The following is a 10,237-nucleotide window of genomic DNA, read 5'->3' on the forward strand; positions in this document are numbered from 1 at the left end:
TTTTTTTCTATACCTCTTTAGCAACAATAATCCTTACTAATGGATTAGTCCCACATACAGTTAGTGCTATGGTATTTTCAGTCCTGCTTGGAAAAGAAAATCATGTATGGTGGCAGCTGTAAATAAATTGTGTGTGATGAAATTACAACTGTCCTTATCTCACATAATGTAATCTTTCACATCACAAAAAAGATTATTCTTATATAAATTGCATCAGACCAGAACCCTGCTTTGGATTATATTATCCTGTATCTTTTCTTGAGGCAAAAGCCAACTGACAGACCTGTGCTCATATAAAAATAGACAAAAAGCCCGCAGGGAGAGGGAGAGCTCTTTTCCAAAGGCGCTGTTTTTATTATAAAAAGTACATTTGGAATAGACCTTTGATGCCTAATAACCTTCATCGCAAAGGCACAAGCAAGAACTACATGAGGGAGAGGAGAGCGAGAGAGCCACAGCCAGACAATAAACATGTGATTTATTTTTATCTCATTCGGAGGACACTGCATATTGAGCAAGTGGGAGAGATGAAGGAGAACTAGAAAAGAGCAATAAAGAAGGAGATTTATATGGAGGTGGCTCTCCTCTGTCACATGTGATCCTATGGGAGCTGGCAGGAGCACTCAGGTCATATTTCCTCACTGTGAAGAGGCAGCAAATCCACCCCCTCTACCTCAGCTGAGACAATGGTCCCTGCCCTCCTTTTCTGCTTGACCCCTATGTATTACCACACACGCATTCTGCACACATTCCAGGCTGTTTAGCAAAAAGGCTTCAGAAAGTTGTTATTCAGAAAGGCAGCAGGGATGATTTGCAGACTTTGAAAGGCAATAATCTCCGGTAATTACTGCACCTGAGGGCAAAAACAAGATCACTGTCCACACACACACACACACACACACACACACTCTCTCTCACATGATGGAGGTGACAGCTGTGTTACTGTCTATAAATGGGGACAAGGAAAGCAGGAGAGGACATGACAAGACATATGTCCCAATTTCCATGAAGGGATAAACCTTGACAGAAATATTGCCCTCTCTTGTACAGTCCATTACTGTAAATAGATGTTCAAGGTGCAAAGTGTTGAAATGCAGAGAATACCAAAGCGGAAGACCATTTTTAAAAATCATATCGTGCTGTTCCATGAGTTATAATACTACATATTTCACTTTTTAAAACAACAATGTCTTAAATCTGAAACCAGACCAAAATCCTCTCTTGGGCTTAATATGCTATTAAGATCAGGACCCTCACGTCCAGTGCTCTCCATTTGTATTACTTTGATAAGGCTTTGTAACTTACTAACTCAGCCTGAGGCAAGCTGCTTTCAAATTAGATTAGGGACCATAGCTGAATGTCAATGAATGCTGCCTGATAATGGTTGAGTGCATATATTTCTCTGTGGGCTGATTTTTCCCTTTGAGAGCTGGGATCAAGCCAAACATAGGCCTTATGTAAAATTCAAACCAAGAATTGAATTAATGTCATCATAAGTATAACGTCAAACAGAGAACATATCTGTATGAGACTATATCATAATATATTCTGATTTGTCTTTTTGTTCTCCTCATGGCCCTGTCTAATTTTAGTGCAGTTATCATTGTAACAGAATTAATGAACAAAGAACTGAAGAGATCAGTTGCATTCTGATTATAAAGATCAAATTATTCTCTAGTGTTTAACCGCCGGAGGCCAAAGAACCAAGTAGATATATTTTGGAGAATCAAAGTCACGTCTCTCAGTCAGTCAAAATTAACCAACCAACAGTGGTGCTATACTATGACTCTAAACTGAGCCTATAATGTCCTTTCCTCAGTAAATACTTCAAAGAAAGCTATAAGCATTTTGTCAGAAGCCCTCAAGCTCTTATTATGGTACTTGAACAGACAGTTGCCTAGTCTCTTGTACTGTATATGCCTACAAGTAAAATGCAAATCCCTACTGAGGTAAAACTACCACCCATGCATAATACAAGTCACAGAGCAGGACATAAAACAGAATTACTAAGTCTGAACTGAAACAACAAACGGACACAACGCCACCATGCAGCATAAATATTGAATGACTTGCTCTGTTGTGTACAGCATTTAATAGCTTTAAGTGCTATTCCTCTCTGGCCTTCAACTAATGCCTGAATAAAGTTAGAGTGGATAGTACAGAACCCATATGTGTGTGTATTTTCAAGGCAAAATCAAAATTCATATTAAATTCCACATTCATACTGAGTAATTTCTACCCAGTGTTGAATAAAAAAAAGAAAAGAAACACAATGTAATTCAATACACAACCCTTCCACGTTAAAAAACTAATCTGAAACTGACTTTGCATTTGCATGTTCAATACGCCAGCTTGAAAATGCATGCTGGTCCTTCACATTTGAATTTAATTATGCCATAATTTTAGCACAGATGACAAAAGCCATCTCCCAGTTGACAGTTTAATTTTAATAATGGCAGGTTCATGTGAAGGTTGGTGTTTTTAATCTGCCAGTCATGCATCAAAACTACTGGACAAGATCTGGATTGGTGGTTGTTTTAATTCAAACTTGAAGCTACAGCTGAATGAAGCAAACAACAAACATGGAAATAAAAACCCAAATTGTATGGTTAAATAATTAATTTGTTATACATGATTACCACACATATGTGAAATGAATTTCAATGGCAGGTATGGATTTACAGTCGCACAGAATAGTGTTAAATGACTACAGCGTTAAAGTTATGAAAGGCTGCAAAGCTCCATTATCAAATAGGTTTGTTTACTCTTATTGGAAGGATGCTACAGTCAATTACCTGGTTATGCTCCAACTCAGAGGAAGCACACCCTCTTCTCCTGTCACACTAAATCAGACATGGTGTTAGAGCTCTGGAGGCTGTTGTTATATTATTCCACAGGGATTGCACCTACAAATAAATCTTGCTGGCTGACATAAGGGTGAGTGGTCTGTTGAAGGGGTGTGGATGAAAATAGTCTTGTGTATTAGCCATCAGCATCACTGTCTGATAACATGTGAAAGGCAGACTTTTTATAAAACATCTGTTATAATGTAAGACAGACTCATTTCCAAGCATTAATGGACTCACTTACCCATAGCTTACAGTCTACAGGGTAGAGAGATAGAAAGAAAAGAAAATAAAAGTCCTCTGGTTCTTTAAAAAAAGTGTTTATTTTATATAAAGATTTACAATATTTAATTTATAATCAAATATGAATTATTGTTAACATCCGTACCATTGCTCACATCATCAGCTCTCTGCACTGAACAACAATCTGACCCGGCCCACCACTCTCATGCCACAACCTTGCTACAGTACTTGGCATCATACAGCAGCAGTCTCAAAGAAATCTTTTAATCTGGGTTAACTGAAACAGTAAGAAATGTGGAAAATGTATTAGATCATATTTAACTTCTTGTTTGGAGAAAAGAGTTGTAAGAAAAGGAGGTTGAAGTGGTTCTGAGTAAATCTTGGTACATTTGTTTTGATGGTGACCTGGTTTGAGTTTTGAAGCTATGGTTGAGTATGTGACAATTAGAAAGAGAGCACCTGAGAGGACCAGATCTTTTGCCCACCGAAATAAAATTCCACTGCAGTTCTAACTGAACCAACCACAAACTGAAACACAACAGGGTTTATGCTATTAATCAACATGACCATACATGTGTTTCATTTACAGACATAGACTTTCATGAACATTTGACAGAACCTTGACGTTAACTTTGGTTAATAAGAACATGTACTTCATAATGCACTTTTGAATGAACACTGGTGAGAAGATAGTATCAGGTGCTGATAGTCAAAAGTATGAAAAACAGTCTTGAGTGTACTAGTTATTCATCATGCAAGTGTGCCTGAAACACTGTTAGATGCGTGGCTGCGACACCTCATGCATAGATCCTTCTGCCAACGATGTGCGTGATGGGAAGACATCAGAAAGCTAGCAGATTGTCATAGCTGCCAGCAGCTCCATTGCACAAAACATTATTCATCATTATCTGGAAGAGAGAGGAGAAAGAGAATCATGTTGGGCCAGATAATTCAGAGAGGTAGAGGTCACTGGTTAGACTGTCTCTTAATAAGAAATGACAGCAGGTGACTCCGAAATGCTAGGAACAGGCACGAACAGTCTACAGTCAGTCACACCAAACCTTTAACTTAATTGAACAACTTGTATTTAAAAATAAAAATTTTAGCCATTGTTCTTTCTAGGGATGGCAAAGTTGGTCAGTCTGTCGGTCAAACGGTCCACCACTTTGGTCCAGACTAAACTACCTCAACAACTATTGCCATGACATTTTCTACACACATTCAGGGCCCCTAGGGGTGAATCCTACTGACTTAGCACCACCAGCAGGTCCAGATTTTCACTTATCCTCTGAAATATCTCAACATCTAATTGGTGAATTGACACAAAAATAGGTACAGACATTCTTGGTGCCCAGGTGATGTATCCTTACGACTTTGGTGATCGCCTGACTACCATTAGATGTAAATTTGTTTTAAATGAAATATCTCAACAGCTTTTGGGTGAATTGTCATTGAGTTCAGTCACTTAAGGATTGGCAACATATGCTTCCATCTATAATCTGTTCAGTTCACCTTGTTTACATCTTGATGCTTATTTCCCATAACATAAATGTGACCTGGCATTTAATGGTAACAACAGGCTTCAGAATTAATTTAAAACCCACAGCAAAGTCTTCTCAAACTTGGGGCGTGGATGTTATGAATAATAGACTATACTGCATTACTATGGTAGATGGGTTTGTTCGCTTTTAGATGCCTCAAAGTTATTTCAAAATATACACAATGTTATCGCTGTATGGATGGGAACGATAAGTTAAATCGTTCAGATCTTGAGATAGGTCCTCGAGGGAGATATTTGACATTTGCATTCTGTATTTCTTCTACTGAAGACAGTAAAAATAGAAAACAAAAGAATAGTCAAATAGAGATGTTCTGTGAGAAAACGTATCTGAAGACTGCTCCCACCCTGAGGGAAACCTGTCAAACTCAAAATAAATACACCCCCACTCCCCTCTGTAGCTGCTGTGGCCCCAGTCTGACAACTGACTCAGCAGAGAGCAAGCAAGAGCTGACAGACAGTGTTAAGGGTGTCACGTCTACTTCACGACTTGCTGGCAATTTGAGGGAAGAGGATTGGATTTTAGAGATTAGAATAAAGACTCAGTGTACTCTGACACAGGGCTGTGCTGTGGGAAAACCACTGAGGACAGTTCGACACTGTTGCAGACTATCACTAACCTTCTTGGTATGCTCCATCTGCCATCACTAGATGAAGGATGTTGGGATACAGATGCTGGTGCTCAGTTCCCAAAATGCTCAACACCAAACTGGAGCCCAGGTCAATATTCTCATCTTCATCTTCATGTATAGCCTTAAATGCCAGAAAAAAATCTGTTTAATCAATCTGTTCAATCAGTCTTTCGTTCCAGCCTTTAACAGTGTCAGCATATGAAGAGGGAGGCAACATTTCACACCTTAATCTTATTGTAGGCCTCAATGAACGTCTCAAAGCCCATCTGCTGCTCCAGGTCGAAGCGAAGTTCTTCCAGACGACTGAAGATGCTGTCATGATGCGCAGCCTCTACGCCCTGGTCCTCCCCACTGCCATCTGTGGTGCAGCAGGATTTATCACTTCTCATAATACTGAAGGTGCGTAGTTTGCAAAAATAACCTACATGGCCACTTATTAAAAGGCATGAATCATCTGACATAAAATATTAATTCAAGATTAAGTTTTACACAAGCTGAAGTAGTCTGCAAGCGTTGTCCACACTACCGTGCAGCAAGTCAGCAACAGTGGTAAATGAATGTTCTTATTAAAATGATTTATACTAGCTGAAATAAAATTGCTTAATAACTCGTGACATTCCTCGTACCTGAGTGCCACTCTTCATTGAGCTGGCTGTTATTACTGTGGTTCTCCTCTCCCACACCGTTGGTAAGCAGCTCCCCTGCTTCTTCATCGACAGGACTCCCATTAGAGCATTCCTCATCCTCGTCCTCCTCATCACCTTCTTCTTCCTCTTCCTCCTCCTCTTCATCATCATCGCCATCGTCATCGTCATCGTCATCATCTACAGCCATCTGATTGTTGTCTTGATCAATCTCAGCCGCTATCCTGTTGAAAAGCTCTTGGTCTTCGCCCTCTGGAGGGTTTCCGTTGAAGTCTCCTGCACCAACTTCTTCTTGCAGCAGTCTCTCCATGGAGGCCCGGATGTCCCGCAGGTCTTCATCCTCATATGCACTAGGGAACAACGGATCAACGGATATTGTTATTATATTATTGTTGAAGTATGCTATCAACTGCGCTTATTTATAGTTTCTTAGTGAGATGAAACCAGTGTATTTTTCTATTGTTGTCTCTCGTGCTTTGAAAATGATTGACAGAATCAGTGTACAGCAGCTGCTAAAACTACCAGCTATCTGCAGACTGCAGCAGTTCATGATCTGCCAAAGTCATACCCAAGCATGTCTTTGCTTTTGCCATGTCATTAATGTTTGTCTTACTCTTCAGTTTCTGACTGGTCATCATCTTTAGCTGCCTCATCCAGGTCCTCAATTTCCAGGTTGCTGTCTGGGGCAGCATTAGCATTAGTCACTGCAGATTCCTGCTGAGGGCTGAAGACCTGACTGAGGTCTGGCAGAGAGCATGTCCGCAGCATCTGACAGTACAATAAAAAAATATATAAAATAGAATAAAAAAAACAGAGCGTCAAGTACATTATATGTATATTGTGATGGGGCTCTGACAGGAGGTCTTGTTTGATAAAACATCATACCGTTACAACTGTATCTGTAATGTATCTCTACAATCTGTAATAGAGAAACCAATGGAATGGGCTCTGCTATGGAATATGTAGAAAATGTAACTAGTAGTAACCAAGTCTAGTCAAGAACAACCAAACTCTATAAAAAGCACACTGACAAATCTACATTCATATTCTATGTAGCTCTTTGTGTGTTAAAAAATGTTGAGCTGGGTTTGCAGATCCCAGTGTCCCTGATGAAGGTTATGAAAGATATAGGTTGATGGATGCTCTTTGTGTCCTATCAGACCCACTGCAGGTTCAGACTATGTGATTAATGGCTCTGGCTCTATTCCAGACCCCCTCATTAATAAGGAAGACTGAAACCCTACCTAAAAATACCACACAAGCCTCGACATCACACCAGGCACAAGAACAAGTGTGAATTACCTCAACACCCCCACAACTGCTTGATCGCCTGATCACATCAAATAATGTCAAAAATCCCATACTGTCATGTGATATCTAATTACCCTAAGACCTTTCCTCATAATGCTGTCATTCCCGGTGGAAAAACAAAAGTGTGGGTTTTTTATTAATTTGAGTTCAGCCTTTAATCACCTTGGGGTTGTTGGCGTCAAACATGCCCGTAGAGAGACCAATGAGGAGGGCGTCATGGTGTTTGGAGCGTAGAGGTGAGACAGAGCGTGAGCGAGAGGCCAGAGAGGAGGATGATTCATCCATGGAAGACTGGGCTGAGAGGACTGCAAGGGCAGCAGTGCGTCGGTGGGCTGGGGAACACAACTTCGTAAACAAGGGCTCCTCGCACTGTGCTAAACCTGGGAGAGGGAAAGGGAGGGCAGATTTAATTAAGATAATAATCACACTAAAAAAAGAAAAAAATAAGTGGCTCAGCTCACTAAACATTAATCTCACCGGAGGATTCTGTTGTTTTCTCTGCACTCTTCTCAACCTCCTTAGTGACTGCCGGTCTTGTGATACCCTCTGGTGGCCTAAAAGAAAAATACACTTTAGCTCAAAAACATGTGCTATGTCTTTAAGATTTTGTTCAATCCAAAAATAAAAAATTGGGAGCTGTAACACAATGGTCTTGTTAACTTAAATACTGAGGTGGGTAAACAAACTATGACTAAATATATTTCTTAATATAAATAGCTAGATAGATGATGAATAGTCACATTGGCTGTTGGGCTTCCTGTTCCCATGCCTGCTGCACACTAGCTGGGGGACGTGAGGCCTGTTTAGGTGTCTCGTCCAAAACCAATGACTCCACGTCTGCTGGATCTGGAAAGAATTCAAAGCAGATAGGATTGCATTATCCTAAAAACATATTTAAGGACTTGAAATATCCAATAAATATCAGAGTAAGCTACTGACCCTGAGTCTCAGTAAGGTTGGGTGGTACTATCACTCTTCCTACTGCACCGACCACAGACATTTCCCGATGTGGGGCCTTTGTGATGTGTGCACTCTCCTTCTGAACATCTGGGCTCTGAACTACAGCAGACGGCGTTGGCTGAGAGGGCAACACTTCTTTAGGTGTCTTCGCACTCTCAGCTGCTGCTGTCCGGTTAGGCTTATCTGGGGAGAATATGGCATCATCAGTACATGAATATACCCCCAGCACATCATAACCATCCATGCATTCTCTGAAACAGCACACAGAAAAATAAAACTATTAACAAGGGTCCTTCATGCCCACATAATGAAATGAAAATGAAATTTTATACCAAGGTATGACTGTAGAGTACTGTAACTCTTTTCAAGCACACATACACACACACATAGTAATTGCTTAGCATATGCAGAGAATATGGGCAGTTTTTATTAACAGTGACTTAACAGTAACTACCAACACTTAAAATGTCAAACAAAGACCAGGTTGAAAATAGTTGAATAATGTTTTACACTGTATATCTGAGTACTGCTTGTACTTAACCATATTTGAATGGTAAGAACATGAAGATTGAATGAAGACTAACCAGGGCTATAGAGGTCTTCCTCACAGATGGTGACATTCTCCAGCTGCTGGGTGAGAGGCTGAAGCTCTGCCTCCTGAAGCACTCTTAGCACCCGAGAGTCTGGACTCACTCCCCACACCTTCCTAGGGGCTTCTTCATGTAGCCCACCCATCTGTATAACTTCACCCGCCGTTTGCTCTGAGACATTACACATACATTACACAAACATATATGTTTTCTACGTGCACACTGCAGACTGTTGTGATCGTCAGGAAGTCTGCATATGTGTTCTCACTCAGGGAGAAGGTAACTCACCAATGGTTGTAATGCATGTCTGCTCTAGAGTTTGTTGGGCTACAGGGAGAACAAGTGGAACTCCTGCCTCCCACTTCTTCCTGTCTCCACCAGAAGATGGTCTATCTTCTGGAGATACAGGGGTGGCTGGTGAGAGAATGTTTGGTAAAAAAGCTGAGCAAAAGACAAAACCTTTATATACAAGCACAGATGTAGATAAATTACAATGCAAAGCAAATTTATGGAATTTGGAATTTTCACAGCATAGCTACTGACATATGGTATTATTATTACTAACTACATAAAGATAAATGATTTGGAAGATACACTAAGTGTAGCATACAATAGTAACTTCTGTTAATACACAGGATTGGAGAGTTTTGTCCTGCGAGAGCTCCACTTACCGGTTGATGTGGCACAGGTTTCCTCTAAGGTTCGCTGAGCAACAGGGAGTACAGGCAGTTCAGCTGCATCCCACTTCTTGCGGTCTCCGTTTGAAAAGGGACGTTTCTCTGTGTCAGACTGGCTCTGTTGGGGAGCAGGACTTGGTTCTGTTGGGGCTGCAGGTAACTCCTCAGTCTCCTCCACAGGGCTCTGGGCTTTTAGGTTTTGGTTAAGTCTGCGCAGAATCTGCTTTTTCTCACTCTGTCACAGAAAAAGAAATAATTGGTATTATCTTGTTGAATACTGAATTCTTGCCATGTCAGCAAACTGTTACTTGAATAAATGATTACTGATATCTCATACACTCACCTGGATGACCGTGGCAGTCTCTGGCTCAGGCAAGCTTTCTTTTAGTGGAGTAATCTGCCAAGTAAAAAATGCAAAACAAATTTAGCTTGGGAATGCATATTCAAACAATACAATGGTGTAGGATGTGATACGACTTTGTAAATGTATACTGACTGCTCCAACATTCTTCAGGGCAGCAGTCATGGATATAGCTGGGGTGGAGGGTTTGGATACAGGCAGAGCTGGAGCTTTGGCAGCTGGGTCTGGCTGAGAAGGACTGGGCTGTGGAAGAGGACTGTCAGAGGTAGATGATACTGCTACTGCCGCTGCCACCGCTACGTTACCTGCTGCCATGCCAACCTTCACCCCCCGAGCTGCAAGCTGCAACAATACACAAAACCCAAGATTAGACTATGCCTAAGTCTAAGGCCAAGTAAATGTATTGACTGAGGAA

The 10,237-nt window shown here is 40.9% G+C and overlaps 1 protein-coding gene across 4 annotated transcripts in view; it reads right to left on the reverse strand.

Moving 5' to 3' along the window:
• Nucleotides 1-3,150: 3,150 nt before the first annotated feature.
• The window catches only part of nek1 (NIMA-related kinase 1), a 15,732-nt gene continuing 8,645 nt past the window's right edge, over nucleotides 3,151-10,237 (reverse strand). For all 4 annotated transcript variants that reach the window (XM_035653792.1, XM_035653791.1, XM_035653794.1 and 1 more), the window contains 14 exons: nucleotides 9,958-10,164; nucleotides 9,805-9,858; nucleotides 9,456-9,696; nucleotides 9,073-9,198; nucleotides 8,779-8,955; nucleotides 8,174-8,377; nucleotides 7,975-8,080; nucleotides 7,712-7,788; nucleotides 7,397-7,614; nucleotides 6,537-6,691; nucleotides 5,906-6,273; nucleotides 5,504-5,637; nucleotides 5,268-5,400; nucleotides 3,151-3,997 (listed from right to left, as the gene is read on the reverse strand). In XM_035653792.1, coding sequence (XP_035509685.1) covers nucleotides 3,984-3,997; nucleotides 5,268-5,400; nucleotides 5,504-5,637; nucleotides 5,906-6,273; nucleotides 6,537-6,691; nucleotides 7,397-7,614; nucleotides 7,712-7,788; nucleotides 7,975-8,080; nucleotides 8,174-8,377; nucleotides 8,779-8,955; nucleotides 9,073-9,198; nucleotides 9,456-9,696; nucleotides 9,805-9,858; nucleotides 9,958-10,164 — 2,214 coding nt within the window. In that variant the 3' untranslated portion in view covers nucleotides 3,151-3,983. The remainder of the gene's footprint in view (nucleotides 3,998-5,267; nucleotides 5,401-5,503; nucleotides 5,638-5,905; nucleotides 6,274-6,536; nucleotides 6,692-7,396; nucleotides 7,615-7,711; nucleotides 7,789-7,974; nucleotides 8,081-8,173; nucleotides 8,378-8,778; nucleotides 8,956-9,072; nucleotides 9,199-9,455; nucleotides 9,697-9,804; nucleotides 9,859-9,957; nucleotides 10,165-10,237) is intronic.

Source organism: Morone saxatilis, unplaced genomic scaffold, assembly GCF_004916995.1.
Source record: "Morone saxatilis isolate NCDOM2014 unplaced genomic scaffold, NCSU_SB_2.0 Contig12, whole genome shotgun sequence".
In the NCBI taxonomy this organism is placed as follows: Eukaryota; Metazoa; Chordata; class Actinopteri; family Moronidae; genus Morone; species Morone saxatilis.